The sequence below is a fragment of the Quercus lobata genome, chromosome 5 (genome assembly GCF_001633185.2).
Source record: "Quercus lobata isolate SW786 chromosome 5, ValleyOak3.0 Primary Assembly, whole genome shotgun sequence".
NCBI classification, from domain to species: domain Eukaryota; kingdom Viridiplantae; phylum Streptophyta; class Magnoliopsida; order Fagales; family Fagaceae; genus Quercus; species Quercus lobata.
Window position 1 is genome coordinate 55382802 of NC_044908.1, and position 20934 is coordinate 55403735.

Below are 20934 nucleotides of genomic sequence, written 5' to 3' on the forward strand. Positions count from 1 at the left end.
ATTCTGCTGCATTATTGTAATTTCCTGATGGTCATATTTGAATCAAATTTCCCTCTTTTTGTGTTAGCCTCTCTTCCTTCTTTCTTGAATGTGAATATGCAGATGGATTTTTATTCTCCAGTGGGTTTCATTAGCAATATTTTAAAATATTGGGTGGAAATTTAGAGAAGCAATGCTTTCAACATCTTATTCTTAGGTGCCTTCATTCTTACACTCTTTCATTTTTTAGCTAATCATATTTTATTTTATTTATTTATTTTGAAGTTTTGGAAGTTTTTCACTTTTTGGAGTTTTATCTCTACACTTTTTTTTTTTTTTTTTTTGGGTTCGTTTTCTGGCTTATAAACAGTCAGTACAAGTTCAACTTTTAACACCATTGTTATAACTTAGGCACAGAGCAGTCGTTACAAAATTTAATCCGAACATATTGTTGTCATAAATATGGAGATCTTTTTCTTAGAAGATCAAAAACCCAATTACTATAAAGGTTTGTATTGTGGTTTGGATCAACCGATTATTCCAATGTGGTGGAGGGAACGCATCTTGCTTTACTGGTGTTTCATGAAATGGCTGTCTTCCTTCTCACAGCTTTGGCTGCACTTAAGATTGTACTCCATTAAACATTATTTTGTTTAGAATAACAAAAAATGTGACAGGTGCATGCAAGTCATTCCGCCTCCATTTTTTAGTTGTGTGAAACGTTGCTTCTTTCTTCATAAATCTTGTGTTAAATTACCTATAATAAAGCAACATCTGCTAACTCACCTCCCAAAGACACAATACGAGACTGATTGGAATAACTTCAATCTGCCTGCATAGGATAAGTATTAAAATGTCCAAGAATTTATTCTTCTTGTTTTTTTTTTTTTTTTTTTTTCTCAATTAGGGGCTTGCATCATGATAGCTCAGCTTACCAGGGACTAGATGCATACTCAGATATATAACTGGGAAACTGCCTTCCTTAAAGTAAAAGCTCATCCAAAATCTAGTTCTTTAGACCCATATACACCTGCACAAAGGACTTGACTTTTAGATTATTAATCTACAAGCCAGAAATCAGTATAAAAAGAAAAAAAATAGAGGACAATGGATTCCTTTGTCTCCTCGGAAATAAGTTAAATAACCAGCTGGTCCCCCATTTACAGCCACAGAATACATAGGGGTGGTAATACACTCCCTCACCCAATTAACATATCTTGAGGGAACACCCACAACAATAAGTCACTGATAGACCACCATTTCCACTGAATCATATGCTTTCCTAGTGTCCACCTTGATGGTACACCTGCCTTGGCCTTTTTCTCTATGGTAGTTTTTACAATTTTATGAGACAGTTTCTGCTATATTCCTGCCAAGTACAAAGGCAGTTTGGTTGGGACTGATAATATCATTCAAGCAAGCATTAAGTCTGTTAGTCAAGTTCTTGGTGATGCACTTATAAATGAAATTGCAACGATAAATTGGTTTGGAATCCCCCTTGCTTGAAAGATTGCTCACTTTAGGGACATGTAATAATTGTTGAAAGATTGCAGCTCAATTTTAGGGATGAGTAATAATTGTTGCATTCACCTAATGATTTGGCAATAAATACAGGACTGTCACAAGACCTATTATTTTTATTTTTGGATAGTTTTGGTTGAATTTTCTATCATTGCATTAATATTTTATGGTCAATGAGAAAGTATCTCTCATAACAAATATACCGAATCAACCATATGCTTTATCCATTTCTGGTAGTCTAATTCTTACCCATTCAAGTCACTAATTTTATTTATTTATTTGAGGAACATGTCTCTCCCCTTCCCCCTCCCCCTCCCAAACAAACACCCCTCCCACCCATTTTCTCTCCTATTTTCCACTCCCTTTTTTTTTTTTTTCATCCTCCCCAAAATCATCTCAATCAAACATACCCCAGGCAAGAAAAATATGGCCATGGTATATTATAGTCTTTGAGTGATGTTAAGGTTACTACAAAATTTTTTACATAACCTTTACTGCTTGAGGGTCACTGATTCAAAAAAAAAGGGCCACCAATTATAAAATTGTAATTCAAACATTTATTTGTTATGTTGTTGAAATCTATCAATGATATTCATTTTCACATCCATTTGTAATATCTCTTAACATTTTCGTATTGTCTTTTGTGAAATAGATTTACTCAAGCCAAAAATATTTGTTCCAAGGGCGAATGAATACTTTTATACCCCTTTTTGCTTTGTTTTGTGTGAAAGAAACACCAACCATAAGAAAAAGCTCAGCCTATTCTTAGATTTTATTGGGTTCTCTTGGCTTCTTTGGTTGTGTAATTTGTTGTAATTTACGCTTTATTTTGTTATTTTCACTTTGTTTTTCGAGTAAAATTATAATGGGTTCTGTTGTGTTGCTTTGTTAATTAAACTGTTCTAAAGTACAAGTTAATTTTCTATGTTCATGTAGTTTTTCAAGTATCCTTTTTGAAAATTATAATGGTTTTCTCTTTATTTGTTCTGTTGAGTGATTTTCTGGTAATGTATGTGCTTAATTTGTTATGGTCATGTAGTTTTCTTAGTATACTTTTCAAAATTATAATGGGTTCTCTTGTGTTGATTTGTTAAGTAAATTGTTGTAAAGTACAAGTTAATTTATTATGTTCATGTAGTTTTTCAAGTACTCTTTTTGAAAATTATAATGGGTTTCTCTTGATTTATTTTGTTGAGTGATTTTATGTAATGTATGCGCTTAATTTGTTATGGTCATGTAGTTTTCTTAGTATACATTTTGAAATTACAATGGGTTCTCTTGGTCTACTTTTAAAAGTGATTTGTTGTAAAGTACAAGTTAATTTGTTATGTTCATGTAGTTTTTTGAGTAGACTTTTAGAAAATTATATTGGGTAGTCTTGGTTTGTTTTGCTAAGTAATTTTTAGTAGAGTACGTGCATATTTTTTATATTCATGTAGTTTTTCTAGTATCCTTTTTGAAATTATAATGGGTTCTCTTGGTTTGTCGTGTGAAGTAGTTTGTTGTAAGACGCATGTTAATTTGTCATATAATGTAGTTGTTGGAGTATCCTTTATGAAAACTAAAATGAGTTGTCATGGTTTGTTGTTAATTTTTTATGTAAATGTTATAATCTTATCTTTTTTGTGAAAATTTTAATTAATTCTTTTGGTTTTCTTTGTAATTTATTATTGCCGTTCGTACATGTTAATTTCTTACATTAATGAAGTTCTTTAAGTAATCTTTACTTAAATTATGATGCAGTCTCCTGGTTTCTTGTCTGTTTGTTATGTACATATGAGCATGTTAGGTTATTACTTCTGTGGGATGATTGAAGTAAAGAATTACTGTTAGTTGCTATAATGAACATTTAGATTTTTTTTCTGAAAGAAAACAGAAAGGTTGCTGTTTAGCTCTTTCCAGGAATATGTTAAGAAATTATATATTCGTTGAGCTCTGATTGGTTTTTGTCACATTATCATTCTTCTCCATGAAGAGTTCTTTGAAATATCCTTACATGTATTGAATATCCTTCACTTGGTTGATAGCTGTGTTTACACCATATGTTCTCAGAAACAACCTTATAGTATTCAAGGCAGCTTTATGAAAGATACAAAACGGCTTTGGAATAGAGCATTGCTTCAGTGGTGCGATTCTAAACGTTTAGACAACTTCTTCAGTAGTTTAGTGTAATTTTCATATGAGATCAATTATGCAGAATGCATAATTGGATGGTAGAACTTTGGCTACTGAACACTTCCCCCTCCACACCATAAAACAAAAAAAAACAAAAAGCAAACCAAAACAACAACAAAAGAAAAAACCAATATTTTCGTTTGTATGTTAGCATTACAAATAATAAGGTTGTTGATGTTCTAAAGAATATTTATATTCACTGTCTTTTATGTTATCTTGGATGGATCCATAATGTAAGCTAAACTTGATAGCACATTAGCCCTATTAGTCTGTGTCATGAGCTCCCTTTTCTAATGAAACAGTATCTTGGTGAAAATTAAGGACTGGCCAAACAGATGGAGCATTTCTACCTCATGTCTAGGGCTAGATAGCTACATATAGATCAGCCTCCCAATTCACTCGACTAAGGTTTTTTCAACTAGGCAATATCTGGACACCTTGGTTACCCTAATGTTTTATGGCATATAACCCCCGACAACTTGTATTGCTCTGTTATCCTCTGTTGATTTCCCTACTTTCAAGTGTACTATTAGGTGCTGCCATCTCTAAATGACAAATGCGACACCTATTCACTTATAGAACTGCAAATGTGGGGAAATTACAAGGCGATGACAAAGTGTTTTTCAGGATTTTTTATGTACCTTGATCATCTCTTTGTTGATAGAAGAAGCATTCCATCATTTAATGATCTTGCAATTCTTTGCTTCCACAATCTTATAAGCATGCTCTTTTATGTGTAAAATAGCTTCCTTGATTTTGCATGGTTCTCTTGCATCTTTTTTGTTTGTTATCACCTTCCTTTTCTGGTTAAGGCTTGTAGACAACCCATAGGCTAAGCTAAGTTTTACTTTCGTTTTGAGCATCAGGTCTGCAGTAAGTTGTATGGTAGCTTTAAAGATGCTGCAATTTCCCTTTTATGTTGACATGCTATATTAATTTTATGAATTGGTTACTACTCTAAATTAGTGTCAGAGTTGCTTTGCTGCATATCATAAGCAGAGTACATTCGAAAGGTTGTTCCTTATGCATGGTAGCAGCTTGAAATGTTCATATATTTAATACAAAGTGAAAAATGTGGGCTTACTTTTTCTGAATGATCCAGGTTGTGTGGTTATTGATTCAAGAGAAAGAAGGTGCTTTTCAGTACTTACAGCAGGCCTCTAGATAATTTACCTGAGGTATTTCTAGACCAATGCATGGTCGTTGATCATTGGGCTTCCTGATAGTGCCTTAAATTGATCTTACATGAAGTTGAAGAACTCTGCAAAGTAAATAAGTTGAAGCAACACTATGTCTGATGATTTATTTGCTATGGAAGCTGGTCCTTTTTCAAACATGTAAGGTGAAAGGTATTCTAACCGGGTTGAGTTTTCCATGCTTTCTCAATTGGTCTTTGCAGTTATAAGTTGAATTAGCCATTGCATTCCTAGAAAAAGATAACAAAAGCTAGCACATTGTAAGAATTATTTCCTCCTAGAAGCACTTTTTGGTTTTATAGTTTTGGAATTATTTTTTTCTCAAAAGAAGTTCACATTTATATCCGCTCTTCCTTGCCAAATTCTATACAATGGGTATGCACTGCTTCTTTGTTTTGAGCTTTTCAGCATTGTGCGTAGCTAACTAGAAAGGATAAATCTGTTCAAACTAATACTAGGATCTGAAATCTGGTGCTTATCACATAGAGAATGGTCTTTCTTCTGAACAAACTAGTCCATTGGTGTTCTGCTCTATCTGGTATCTCTTGCAGATTGTAAAATGGAAGTTGACGAGTGAAACTGCACAAGTATTGATTGAAAAACAAAAGACTGAACCCTGACACAGCAACTTATCAGGTATTCTTCATTATTTGTTTACCTGCCTGTGGGAAATTTAGGTTTGAGATTGGTTTCTCCTACAAAGTAATTTCCACTGTGTGACAGTTTTGTCATAGTTTCTTCATATTATTGGGTTGCAATCTGTCACCAGCATGTTTTTGGTAGAACACGTATAATGGCTTCAGTGTTTGCTGTTTTATCCTTCTTCATTGTCCTTATTTTTTCTTTTCTAATTAAAAATGGTATCTGTATTGATCCAGTAGAATGTCAATTCACTTTCTTTCAAACACAAAAGAGCCAGACACTCATTTCATTCCAAATTTTGATCGTCAGATCATTTAATGCATGTCTTAGTGTTGTATTTACTTATGGACAGGAAGTTTTGTATTCTCTCACACACATGTTCTTCTGATTTATGGCTATTTCTGTAGGATTTTCTATCAAAATATGCTGACATGAGACTTGAAGAGGGAAGTTGTGTCACTGTCAAAATAATGGTCCATGCAATAGTGAAAGCTCATCTTTTAGTAATTGGGAGGTGTAAGTGGAACAAGAAACACAAATACACTGATTTTTGTAAGCAAATTAATGATGCGTAATCTATGCTGGAAGTGATAGGATTAACAATATGCCATTTCGAAATAAAAAGTCCATGTGGACGTGTATGTATGTGCCTTTGAAATAAAAAGTCCATATGTATGTGTATGTATGTGCCTTTCTTCTACGATTAAGCAGTTTTGGTTGTATTTTTGTGTGTTGATTCATTAAATTACTAGTAAACCACCTACAATTTTGACATTTTTTCCACTTGCAAATAGTTTTTCTCTTTTGGTGGAAGATCAAGTTAAATTTAGCTATAGTGGTGGTGACTGAATAGCTCTTAGTGGCTGCAATAAAGTAATAGTGGCCACTTGGTGAAAAGTGTTAGTATAGACAAGCAAGCAAAAAGAAAGAAAACGTAAATGTCAGTATGAATTTTGGACTTGGAACAAAAAAAATTAAATTAAAGAGAATAGATAAGTCTAAGTTGGCAAGCAAGCATAAATACCTTGTCTATTTTTTTCTCTTGTTCCACATGAATTATACAAGTCTAAGTTGGCAAGTAAGCATAAATGCCTTGCTTTGCCTACTTCTCTTTTTTGACACAATGGCATAATAATTTTCTATATATAGTAGAAGTTATAGATGATTTCTACATGAACTTGGCTTTCACAAAACTAAAATTGAGGCTAACTTGGAGGCTTTCTTAGGGTGTCTTGAAGCCAAAATATTATTCTTATCTTTGTAAGTATTGATTATTTTTCTGCAAAGTTGTTCATATACATGTGTTTTTCTACTGTTATTCATAAACAATAGAGTGCTTTGCTTGCATAAAATTGGTCATATAGATGTTAAATATGGTAAAATTTCATTGCACTTGAAATTGACACTAAATGGTTTAGTTTATGTTACATTTAATGTATCTTTGATAAAATGTATATCACTTAAATAACTATTTTCTTGAATCCAAGTTTTATGTAATGTCTATTATAAGTTAATCACATATAATATTTCAAAATAATCGGTTGTCATTTACTGTTAAATCTATAAGATTATTCGTTTATTATATTAGAATACACACTTGAAAAAAAAAAAGAAAAAAAGAAAAAGAAAAAACCAATAAGAACTCTTCATAGATTAGTAAGTTTTAAATGCCTAATTACCTTTATATTTGAAAAAAAAAAAAAAAAGATCACCTTAGCAAGATGAATTTTATTCCACAGTGGGTTTAGCAAACTATTATTGTAAAAAAAAAAAAATGTGGAATATAATTTTTGTAAAGTTATCCAAAGTCTAACTTGAATCCAATCCCTATCAATTATTCATTTTGTCTCATATTGATAGTATTATAATAAGATAATTTACATTCCATCACAAACATTAATAATTTTTTTTTTTTCTCTATTTATATCATGTGGGTAAGAGAGTATTTGAACCTAGATTTACTTCATGAAGAACATTTGATAATATCATTGGATTTCAAAACTCTTGTCAAAATATTAACGGACATAAAGATTAAGAGAGTGATAGATTGAGTAACCAAAAAAAGAAAAGAAAGAGAGAAATATCTAATGGAAAAAAAGGCATAGCTTTTATTCAAGTAGAACTATATAATTACAAATAAGAAATTAGCTGCTTGTATTTCTGATGGTAAAATCCGTGTAACATTGAAGTATGTTTGTGTAAGGTTGATGTGAAACTCTGAACAATTTTACACTTTCAGTTTTGTATCCTCAAACTAAAGTTCTGTCAAAAATTTTTCTTGGAAGTTTTGTTGTATTAGCTTTGTTGTTTTGAGTTGTATTGGTTGATCAGGGGATTAAGTAATATCTTGCCTAAAAAATAAACTATATCAAATATAAAGGCAAACTTAAAATTGGGTTAAATATTTTTAATGAATGATGACAATTGACATAAAACTGGAAGAATAAAGTTAAAAAAAGAAAAGTATATTTTTTTCTAATCACAAGAACAATCACGATTAGTTATAGATATGGTTTGAACTTTTGTTGTGCATAATTGTATAATATTTATTTTTAACTTTTTAGGAGCATTGCTATTAATAAAAAAAATCGTATTATTTTATTTTAAATTTTAAGAAATCAATTAAAAATATACCAATATATGTCAATAGTGTTAAGTTTTTCACTTTTAATATTGCCTCCCACCACTTTTTATAGTTTAAAATTGAAAATACCCACCGCATTCAATCCAAATTTCTTAATTTCATTCTAAAAATCCAATTTTTGTACTTGACTTTTATTAGACCCAAGTAACATCAAACACAGACCCAAATCCTCCCCTGTATACTCTCATTGTAATGGAATGAACCCCAAAAGCTTTCAATCTTTCTTATTAAAATCCAATAATCACCTTAATATCTCTTGCAACCAAACTCTACATCAATCATTTTACGTCGAAATTGAGTGCAATTTAAGAAAATGCTCTTGTTAGATTCGAAACCAATTCTCATGCATTGCGCCCCTCTTTCTCTCTATTTCTTTTCGTATGTGATCCATCTAAATTTGGATTCACCTACACCTTTGTGTTTGATGCCCTTTTCTTTTCGTAGTTATAGATAAATGTTACATGAACTTAACTTCAACAAACTCAAAATTGAGGCCAATTGGAAGCTTTTTTTAGGTGTGTTTTGAAGCCAAATTGTATTATTTTTACTGTGAGTATTGATACTTTTATAAAATTTGTTCATATATGTGTGTGTGTGTTTTATTGTTTATAAGCTACAACTTACTTTGCTTGCTTAAAATTTTTCATATAAACATTAAATATTGTAAAATTTGGGCTGTGTTTGGTTTGATTGAATTTGATTTCACAAGACATTTTCCTCATTTACAGGTGTTTGGGGTGACTGGAAATGTTGGTCAATTACAATTTTTTTTTTCCACTTGACCATAAGATAAGAGCTTTTATGGCGAAAATTAGTTTATGCTTTTATTTTTCGTAAACCATTTTCCACATCATCCAAACTCATCAATTGAACTTCCACCCCCCACTAAAATTCCCGATGTTTGGTGGCCAACCACTACCAACCGCTGGTCTTCGATTATGGTTTTTTTTTTTTTTTTCTTAAATCTAAAATTTTACTTTTTATTTTTTTATTTTTTATATTATATATGTGCTTAGGAGATGAGAATGTGTTAAAGTAGTAGAAAATATGTATTTCATAACATCTATACAAATAAACACTTACAAATATTTTTCGGAGTATTTTTAGGAATGCAACCAAACACTTGGAAAATAATTTTTTTTTTTTCAAAAAACATTTTCACTTGTTAATATTTTATTGGACTTGAATTGACTCTATAGTTTTGTGAGATATATTATTGTTGAATTATGAGATAAATAAACGGTATATCATGTTTTTTTTTGGTTGGATGATGAAAGGTATATCTCTTAATTTTTTTATTTTTTATTAATCATTATTTTTTTGATTCTAAGTTTTTATTTGATATTTATTATATGCTAATCACATCTAAAATTTCAAAATAATTAGTTGTCATTTACTATTAAATCTATAAAATTAGTTGTTTATTATGTTGAAGAATACCAAAAAAAAAACCTAAATTTTTTTCATAGATTAGTGAGTTGTTGATGCCCAATTACCATAATATTTGAAAGAAAGAATAGATCACACTAATATTTGGTAAGGAAGGTAATTGTAGGAAATAAAATTATTCCAATAATGGATTTAGCAAATTATTCTTTTTTAGAAGAACCTAATCCCTATTAAATTTTGTAACATAAAGATAGTTTACATTTTTTTTTTTTTTGAACTAAGCTACAAAATCTTGTCAAAATATTATAAAGATTAAGGGAGTGGTAGAATGAGCATTAAAAAAAATAAAAATAAAAGAGAGTGATTGAATGAAAGGAAGAGACACACAAAAAAGAAGAAGACATTATTCTTATTATTTATCCAAAGAAATAATATTTTTCTAGTCAAGTAAAAAAAATCACGTTTTTATTATAATGAAATAAATTTATAGAATTCCTAGTCCTATGTCTATGTCAATAATTTGTAGGTTATTAAAATTGTCTTCCACTTTTAACATTACAAAATTGAAAAGACCCCACCAACAAAAATGCCCACCCAGGCCAACCCATGCCTTTTAACATAAAAATAGAACACTTCACGCCCAAATCCTCTGTATACGCTCTGTGACTGTAAGTAACGGTATGAACCCAAACCAAAAGCTTCGAATCTTTTTGTTATTAAAATCCAAACTCCAAAATGGGTCATTTTACATGGAAATTTAAAGAAAATGGTGTGTTGTTAGATAGATTCGAAACCAATTCTGACGCATCACTATTTTGATGATTATGTCATAGAACAAGAAGATGGAGCAGCCGCAGCAGCACCGGCTTCTACATTTTTGCGATTCAAAGCATCCCTTGGTCTTCGAACAAGACTACCGAAATGGAGCTACTTGTTGGGGGTGCCAAGAATCAGTTTATGGTCCTAGCTACTATTGTGTAGAATGCGCATCTGTAGAGGGAATGTGGTTGCGATACAGACATCATAAATCATGTGCGGAATTGCCGCTTGGGTTGCACCATCCCTTGCACCCAATCCATCCTCTCATTCTCTTTGATGAAAAGACACATTATCCTGAAGAAGAAGAAGAAGAACACAAACAAAAGACCAAATGCCAGCTCTGCAATGAATCTCGCCGACAATACACTTATCGCTGTTACCGCTGCGACTTCAACGTTCACGCCACATGTACTCCCTTATCGCCCACCATCGAATCTGAAGTCCACCACCACCCATTAACCCCCTTTTGGAAGTGGATTACGTTCACTTGTAACCTTTGTGCCAAAGAAGTCAAGGGTATACCTAATAATTGTGACCTATGTGGTTTCTGGGTTCATAATACTTGTGCTTCTTTGCCGCGCACACTCAAGGTTAAACGTCACGAGCACCTCCTCCACCTCACCCATTCTTATCTTGAAGTTGGACTCCACCAATCCGACTCTCGATTTTGTCTGATCTGTGCTCAAAAAGTGAATACAAACTATGGGTTTTACTTTTGCTCCAGATGCGATTTCGTTGCTCACATCAATTGTGCTGCGGACTACAGATATAGGGAGTACATGAATTTGCAGGAACTTAAAGAGTTGGAGAATGATGATAAAGAGCTCAATCAATCTGTTGACTCAGCAGCTTACGAAGTCAAAAATATCAAAGTGAGGGAGGACGGAACTGAAATAGCCATAGAAATCAAACATTTTAGTCATGAGCATGACTTAAAGCTTTCGGATGATGAGGTTCTGATTAATGAAAAATACAACGGGTGCGTGCAAGCTATTTTCCCTCCTTTTTATAGTTGTGTAAATTGTAGTTTCTTTTTACATGAATCTTGTGCTAAATTACCTAGAAAAAAACGACACCTGCTTCATCAACACCCACTCACCCTCTTCCCAGATCTACCTTATAGGAGGTGTTATGCCTGTAAATGTCATTTCAATGGCTTCATCTATTCATGTTTAAGATGCGAGTTTAGTCTTGATATTTCATGTAGTTTAATCTCAGACATCCTTACCCACCCTGGTCATGAGCATCGACTTCTTCTTTCAAGCATAGAATCTGAACATAATTGCAGTTGTTGTGATTCTAAAACGTACCCAATATTCCTTTGTACCACTTGTGAATTTGCTTTGGACATAAAATGCGCTACACTACCACAAGTCACAAGGTACAAACAACATGAGCACCCCTTTACTCTCTATTATATTGTTGAAGATGACTCCGGTGAATATTATTGTGATATTTGTGAAGAAGAAAGAGACCCAAAGCATTGGTTTTACTTTTGTGTGAATTGTAGTTATCCTGCCCATCCCAAATGTATACTTGGGAGATAACCAAAGTACAAATTTGGAGTTTCTCACACATTTGATTTTCATCCACACCCCCTTACTTTCATTGAAGAAACTAAAGACCACCCTCAATGTAACAAATGTAATGGTTCTTGTGTAGAGTTGATATATCAATGTGTTTCATGTAATTTCAACATGCACTATTATTGTGTATGAAAAAGACAAATAAATGTTTTTATTTTTATTTATATATTTTCCTTTTGGGTTGGGCCTTTTTTCTTATTATCAAACTGAATTTTTTATTACGATAATCCATTAGTGTAGTTTACAAGAGAACTTTTATTTATTTTGAGTTTAGGCTCATTAGTATTGTTGTTTGTACCTCTCAAATGGCCAAAACAATTAATGTGTTGTAACATTTGTTAAAATTAGATTTCAATTCTACAAGCAACTTACTCTATTCTTCATTGAACCTACCAATCTTGACATTGGCAATAAGCCTGAGGTTTTTATTTTTTAAATATATGTTTGGGTGTCTTGAACAATATTTGATCTTGTTGTTGGTGTGTATCTATGTTTAGGTGTTGGGACATTGGTCAATTGCCGATGATGTGACCATTTTGGGGCTATGGTTGGTGTTTGGGGTCTATCCTACCTTTTTGACAAAACTTCTTAAAAACCTCAAGTCTTTGTTGCATTAATTGCATAATATACAAGCTGCTTATGCTCATAAGTTTAGAAATGCAGCATTTTCTTTTGTTATTTTGTTGGAACCATAATTAATAGTTATTCCTAAATACAAATTCTTTTAAGTTATATGGAATAATCTAGAAGTAATTGTTAGTCAAATGTGAAGCTGGTCTTTGCTTCCAAAAAATGTCTACTATTTTGCTTAAATAATGTCCAATATGCCAAAAATATCAACTTTGCTGCATTCCAAGTATGGAGAAATTGCCTAATGTGCTCATCTTATTCTCAGGTTCTCACACTCTTGCATTTTTTAGGAAATCTTATTTTCTTTTATTTATTTATTTTTAAGTGTTGGGAGTTCTTCACTTTTTCATCTGCAATATCTATACTGTGTTTATGTTTGTTCATTTTCTTGCTTCTACACAATCAGTACAACTTTAAATTTTAATGCCATTGTTATAACTTAGGCACAGAGCAGTTGTTACTTGTTACAAAAGTTAAACGGAACATATTCTTATAATCAATATGGAAATGTTTTTCTTAGAAGATCAAAAACCCAATTGCTATAATGGTCTGTGTAATGGTTTGGATCAACCAATTACTCCAATGTGGTGGAGGGAATGTGCCTTGCTCACTTTTTTGTTTTATGAAATGGCTGTCTTCTGTGGCACAGCTTTGGCCACACTTAAGATTGTATTCCATTAAACGTTATTTTGTTTAGAATAACAAAAAATGTGACTGGTGCATTGGAGTCATTCCGCTTCCGTTTTATAGTTGTACGAAGTGTAGCTTCTTTCCCTATAAATCTTGTGTTAATCTACACTTGAAAAAAGTTGCATCGACTCACTCACCTCCCAAAGACACTATACAAGACTAATTGTAATAACTTCAATTTGCGTACGAAGGATATGTATTAAAATGTCCAAGCATTTGTTCTTCTAGTTATTTTCTCAATTAAGGGCTTGCGATCATAAAAGCTCAAGTTACCAGGGACTAGAGGCATACCCTGATATCCAACTAGGAGACTACCTTCCTTAAAGTGAAGAGCAACCAAAATCTGGTTCTTTAGACCAGCAGATACACCTGCACAAATATTAATCTACAAGCCATAAATCACTTTAAAGTCTTCCAAACACTTTACACTAATTGGAATGGGAGTAAATTAGCTCTTGGGAAAATCATTTAGTTGTCTGCAAAATAAAGATTAATAAGCTGCATATTCTCATCTGGGATGGAATTTGAATTCCTTGCAACCAAGAATCCTCTTTTTTAGCATCTGAGTAAGGAACCCCATTGCTAGCAAAAACAAATGAGGTGTGTGTGTGTGTGAACATGGATAAAAAGCAATAAACTCCAATATGCAAGAGTTGTGAAAACCCATAAAAAAAAAAAAAAAAATTAAACTTGCACACATTCCATTCATATTTCATTCCTAACAAAATTAACACATCATATTATATATAATTAAAATTGGGTCATAAAAATCGCGGTTCATTGGCTTTCTGATAGTGCCTTACATTCATTGTACATACAGGTGAAGAACTCAGCAGAGTAAATAAGTTAAAGCAACTCTATGCTTAGATGATTAATTTGTTATCAATTTTAAAACATGTAAGGTGAAAGGTACTCTAACCAGGATCAGTTTTGCTGTGATTTCACAAATTGCCTTTGCAGTTTAAAACTTGATTTAGTCATTGTATTCCTATAAGAAGATTACAAAAGCAAGCACATTGCGTGAAATATTTCCTCCTGGAAGCGTTTTTTGGTTTTATGATTTTTGGTTTATTTGTTTCTCAGAAGATGTTTATATTTATATCCACTCTTCCCTGCCAAATTTTATACACTGTGTGTACTGCTTCCTTGTTTTGAGCTTTTCAGCTCTGTGCCTAAGTAATTGGATAGGATAAATCTACACAAACTAATGCTGTGCTCTGAAATCTGGTCCTTATTACATAAAGAATGGTCTTTCTCCTGAACAAACTGGTCCTTTGATTTTCTGCTCTCTCTGGTATCTCTTGCAGATTGCGAAGTTGATGGGTGAAAGTGAAACTGCACAAGTATTGATCGAAAAACAAAAAGCTGAGAGCTGTGACACACACAGCTACTTATCAGGTATGTTTCATTATTTTGCTTACCTGCCTGTGGGAAATTTAGGTTTTTTTATTGGCATTTCCTTCCCACTGTGTGATAGATTTGTCCTGGTTTCTTCACAGAATCACATTATTGGGCTACAATCTATCACAAATTACAAGTTTGGAGGTGCTTACACATTTGACTGTCGTACACACCCCCTTACTTTCATTGAGGAACTAAAGTCCACCTTAAATGTGATTATTGTGTTGGTACTTGCATAGAGTTGATCTACCAATGTTCCCAGTGTAATTTCAACATATATTGTGGATGTTTATAGAAAGGACAAATCTGGTTTTAGTTTTTATTATATATTTTTCTTTTGGGTTGAGCCTTAGTTCTTTATTATCAAATTGAATGTTTTATTGTGACAATCCATTAGTGTAGATTACAGGGGGACTTTTATTGAAGTGGATTACATTCACTTGTGACCTTTGTGCCAAAGAAGTCAAGGGTATACCTAATCATTGTGACCTATGTGACGATTAGGTAGTGTATCCATTACTCATAAATAGGGACCATTAGCAATATTCAAAACCATGCTCAAAAGAGGACCTGTTACAGGATGAAAATGAAAATTTATTCTATAAATGAGCAAACAGATGAGGTATTCTCACCTCCAATGGAGGATTCATTTTAGAGATTTATTAGTCTCAAGATTACCTTGTTTAATATTATATTAAAGATGAAAACTATATGAAATGATGTATTGATATATTATTTATTGCAGTGGTTTTGAGAGGGGGTTTAAGGGTAAACCTTCACCCAGGCTTGTGAAGATGGTTGTGTTTGCAACACTGACCCGAGATCCAAGCAAGCTTGCTCAGCTCGATCTGCATCATCCTTTATTTTTGACAACTGGGCAAAGTCGTTAGAAGCCTTCAGAACAATTAGAATCGTACAAATTGGTATGCCATTGTAACTGTACTAGCAATGTTTGATTTTTGAAGCACAATTCTGATTCTATTTCAAGTTCTAAATGCAATCTCACTTATTGCATTTAAGACTACTTTTCAAGTTGAAAAAGTTATTCATCCTGTGCTAAAAACAAACATGACAATTATGTTTTTCACTTGTCTAAAAGTTCTTCATAATTAAAAGCTTACTTTCATGGTATTTTCCACTAAAGGCAAGTTTTAGTTTCAGTTTTGTTGTTGGCAATTTGTTCTGTTTGAGAATTTTGAATAACTTTCAGGCACATAAACCTTAATTGGGCATTGTTTTATAATCATCAAAGGTACTTTGACACTGGAAACCGTCAAATGATCAAATCTCAGTTTTGGTATTACTTTTCTGTCTTTTTTATCTTTGAAAGGAGGAATCTTGGATACTTTTTTATTGTTTTTAAATTTGACTCGATAAATTCACTTGCCAGAATTCAATTTTTAACAATATAAATTCAAAAACCAAACATAAAGTAGCAAATTTAATACAACTTTGTACTGTGATCATAAAGTATCAAATGATACTTCCTCCCCTTGTAATAGCAAGGAAAAGGGTGAGGTTGTGACTCATGGGTTCAAGAATCACTAGGTGTGTGTATAGACTGTATAGTTACCAATAAAAAAAAAAAAAATTTACTGAAGAAGCATCTGGTCAAATTTTAAAATTTTGGAAAGAACTTTGAAAGTTTCTGTGTGTGTCAATTTTGGGCTGTGTTTTGAGCTGGTCACCATGATATCTTTTGGCGCTTATTAGAAAATTTTGATCAATACCACCCCTAAGACATGGTTACATTTATATGCTTTGTATACTCAAAATCTAGGTATTAGATTCTGATAACTGTCGTTAATTGATGTTTAATGGGAATCCCATTGCTCTCTGTAATTTCAAATTTCCATCTCTTGTTTACAGATTTGTGAATCAAAACTCAAAGCATTGTATTTGGTTGCCCTTCTGCAAAATTTAGGAGGAGAGAAGTGCATCATTTTCACATCTTCTATGGAATCAACTCATCGTCTATGCACCTTACTAAATTTTTTTGGTGATCTACAAATCAAGATCAAGGAGTATTCAAGTCTTCAACATCAATCTGTAATAAGGTAATTTCTGGTTTAACTTGTTAATGGCATTCATGTTAAACTACTTGATTCTTCCCAGATTGGAGAGAAAAAAGGAAAAAAGAAAAAAACTTTAGCTGTATACTGACTGCTGCTGATAAGCATAAAAACATGTGGCAAGAATGAATGAAGGGTGTCCAGATGATGGGAACTAAAAATCTCAATTTAATTTTCCCCGTTTTGTAATGAAATTTTCAGTTTCACTATTTTGGAAGTCATGGGAAAATTTAAGAGGTCTGAGCTTTGAAAGTGCTTTGATTTATTAGAAATATTTTCACTGTCAGTTATGCCTATTTTGGTTTCCATGGCTAAGTGGCTTATAACTGAAGGATAATCCATTAGTTGAAAACATCCATTGACTTGTCATTTGAGCCTCTAATGGGATGGGAGCTCCACCAGGCTGATTACCCATGCAGACTGATGTTTGCATCTTATCTATGGGTAATCGGTAATTGTGAGCTGAATGAGTGTTTGTGTACCATTTCTTTTTTGAAAAACACTGGTTATCTGTGTCTTTAGAACAAGTCCTACCTTTGGATTCTTGTTTCCTAGTTTTTTTGATAATATTAATAACATAAAGATCACAGATACATTAGGGTCATAAGTACATTAGTATGGAGCATTACAAAATTCTGGGTGTAGCCAGTTACGGTGGATTGGTATTTTTGGTAGCTAAAGAGGCCATATCATCAACATCAGACAAAATAACTCTAGGAACTAACATTATGCTAAATTTCATCCCTTGCTGCTGCAAAGCTTTCAGGTCTGTAATCGCTAGATCCTGCCAAAAAGGTTTTCTTTTATTGTTGCAAACTTGCTCCACATATTTGCATCTTGTGAGCACTATGATATGACGAAAGCCCAGTTCTTTAGCTTGCAAAAGAGCTCCCGCCAGTGCTTCCTTGGCTGCTGTTAGTGGGGTGCCAAAACCATTCCTATTGCATCCTCTAAAGATTTTTTCTTCCTTCCTTATTTAGTGTTTTAAAAGCATAACTGCTCCTTCTGGTCTGTCAGTCCCTATGGCTTCCAATTTTGACAAGTAATTGCCAATTTTCTAGCATCCACAATGAAATCTTTGGGCTGCAAAGAAGATTGAGGTTAGTATTATGTCAATGGGATTAGGGCATTTACCTTCATGTACGACCTGGTTTCTGTGATTGGAGATTGTCCATAAGGTTGTAAATGGAGCTTGTGAGGTGTTCAAGTTCTCCTGATCCAACTTTTTGTTTTCCAATATACATCTTGCAAGCCATCGACCCACCAAGATTTGGTTGAGATTGGTAGTTTTAATGGAAATATACAATCATGGAGAAGTTTCCATATAAAAGTGAGGATTTTTAATGGTAGCTTCACTTCCATAACACACTCAGAACACTGCTATGAATGTCTAGTTGTCTTGTACCTATCGGATTGTCAGCCATAAAGTTCTTATGCGGCAACTCATAAGCTTTACTAACTGGGAATTCTCCAGAGATGGAGTGTTTCCACAAGACTTTGCCCCTTCCCCCTTCTGTGTTTGTTAGAGGAATGTGCAAAATTTGATTGCAAGTGGGTTGCTGGTATAGAGACCTGATAGTGTCAAACTTCCAACTATGGGATGAGCTATTAATCAGGTCAGCAACAACATGGATGTTTTGATTCCCTTTGTCAAGTTTTGAGAATAATTGAGTGACCAAGATGGGTGGTTCTATAACCATTGGGAAAGTATTTTCCTTTAAGGGCTTTGTCTAAAAGTGAATTGGGGTGTTGGATAATTCTCCAATATTGTTTAGCAAGCATTGCTTGGTTCAAGAAGCTAAAAATTCGTTTAGCCAAGGCCTTCTTCCTTTTTGGGTTGACAAATTGTATCCCAATTAATAAGATGGAGTTTCTTTAGGTGGGGTTCATGACCCCACCAAAAAGCTCTAGTGAGGGAGTCAACTTCTTACAAACAGTTCCAGGGACCCTAAAGCAGGAAAAGGTGTAAAGGGGCATGGCTTGCAGTATAGAAGAAATAAGAGTAGTTCTGCTAGCTTGAGACAGAAGTTTGGCATTCCAGCTTTGTAATTTAGACTGAAATCTGACAATCAAGTTTTGAAAGTGAGCAACTCTTCTTCCTCTAAACTTGAAATTGAGACCCAGGTATTTACTTGGAGTCTGGACAAGATTAACTTGGAGGTTTTGAGACAGGGACACTTGTTCCTCCTCAGGCATGTTTGGAGAGCAATATAGATCAGATTTATGATAGTTAATGCATTGTCCAGAGATATCACAGTACCAATCAATGATTCTTTTAAGGTTACTACCAGAGTTTTTATCATTTTGGAAGAAAAACAGGGAATCATCAGCAAAAATAGATGAGTGAAAGAGCAGCCTTGATTCCCTAATTTAATTCCTGTAATGCTCTTTTGAAGTTCAGCTTGCGTAAGAGCAACTGAGAGGACATTAGCGCACATTAGAAAAAGATAAGGGGAAAGGGGGTTCCCCTGTCTATGACCTTTGCTGTGTTTGAAATATTGTCTGGGGCTTCCTTTGATGATTAGACTGTAGTTGACAGTTGTCACACATTCTTGGATCAAATTAATCAAACTTGGGCTAAAATTCATGGTCAGTAGAACTGCATGTAGGAAGTTCCAATCTACCCTGTCATAGGCCTTATTCACGTCTACCTTAAGGGCATGAAAGCTCAACTTTTTCCCTTTCTTTTTCCTAATGCAATGATTTTTTATTTTTATTTTTTGATAGGTTAATGCAATAAAAAATTTCATGTGCTGATGGCTTTAATTTGTTTTATTACACGGTTTATGAGGTTATCTAACATGTAATGAAAATCTGATTTTGTACTGCAGTAAGACATTGAAGGCATTCCGGGAAGGGAAGATACAAGTACTTGTTTCCTCTAATGCGGTGGCTCCTGGCATGGGTGTTGAAGGGGATAGAAACGTCATTAATTATAATCTGCCCACATACATGAAGAGATTTATTCATCTGGTTGGTCGGACAGCAAGAGCAGGCCAGACTGGGTCTTGCTTCACATTGCTGCATAAGGATGAGGTATGTCCACTTGGTGGTGTCCCTAACTGACAAGTATTCTATGGTAGTAAGAGAATAGGTTCGGAATATATGTCACCAAGAACTCATATTTTTATTTACTTTGGTGGTCCTGCCTATTTCCAAGTCCAGGGTTTCAACTCTGATGGGCTAGTGTCAATCCAACACTAGTTTTCTCAAAGCCTCTTGTTTGTCCCTCTCATCAAAAAAGGCGAATAATGTATACCTTAGCTGCAAGTTCAACATATAGGTAGACCGCTTGATGCAGGACAATATCAAATGGGGGATAAAGGGGAAAATTGACATAAAAGAAAATGATAACCCAAGATTCTGAACTTAGGGGTTTGCTTGGAATCAGCAGCCAGCCATTGGGAATTTTCCAATTCAAAATTTTATTCATCAAAGTCTGTCATACATTTTATTGGAAGCTATTTTAAATAGGCTTTCATTGAGTGCATTAATAAGAAAAGTAATTCAACCATAAAACATAATCCCACAAAATCTTCAATCAAAATAAAATTACATCAATGAAATTTCAAAATTTGAAATTCAAATCAGCACTAATCTTGGTTCATCTTGGTGTCTGCACCACCAGTTCAATCTTATGCCAGCACGATCTCAACCTACTTTCTTTCAACTGAGCCTAGCCCATTAAACTGGATGAATTTATGCCCATATAATGCCAGTTACTCCAGGAATAGGTGCACTTGGCTTTTCAAACTGATTAAGGGTGTGAGTTCTGCCCAGGCCAACTAAATTGTGGCTCGGATCTGCCAGGCCCTATGATTTTATGCTGAGTGGGCCAGGGTGGGTTATTTGGCTATATTTGCAGCCTAGCTGAGTGCAAGATCACTTGATTGAATTGTTCAAGACATGTCTCACTAATCATGCATATTAATAATAATGTTAAATTTTATCAGGGGTAGTTATTGTTCATGTATGGACCCCTAATTTTATGCTATTATCCAATTCTTGTATATATTACAAGAGTATTGCTACAGGTACAAACTATTTTACAATATTTTTACAAAATGTTGATGTGGCCAACTCCTTATTATTGTTTTTCATCTAGGCCCACTAATAATATCACTTTTTTATTTACCAATAATTACTCACTACATCAACAGATTGTAAATTTTTTTGTAAAATAGTTTATA

General features: G+C 33.4%; 1 protein-coding gene across 31 annotated transcripts in view; it reads left to right on the forward strand.

Moving 5' to 3' along the window:
• LOC115991469 overlaps positions 1-19971 on the forward strand; it is a 62356-nt gene extending 42385 nt beyond the window's left edge. For 14 of the 31 annotated variants that reach the window (XM_031115183.1, XM_031115174.1, XM_031115177.1 and 11 more), the window contains 3 exons: positions 4778-5507; positions 5921-6773; positions 10380-12084. In XM_031115183.1, coding sequence (XP_030971043.1) covers positions 10389-11912 — 1524 coding nt within the window. In that variant the 5' untranslated portion in view covers positions 4778-5507; positions 5921-6773; positions 10380-10388 and the 3' untranslated portion in view covers positions 11913-12084. Of the gene's footprint in view, positions 1-1859; positions 3627-4777; positions 5508-5920; positions 6774-10156; positions 10225-10379; positions 12085-14578; positions 14670-15417; positions 15596-16541; positions 16730-19575 lie in introns of those variants that run through there. The other 17 variants (XM_031115196.1, XM_031115198.1, XM_031115186.1 and 14 more) reach the window with 17 other exon arrangements.
• The last annotated feature ends 963 nt before the right edge of the window (positions 19972-20934 follow it).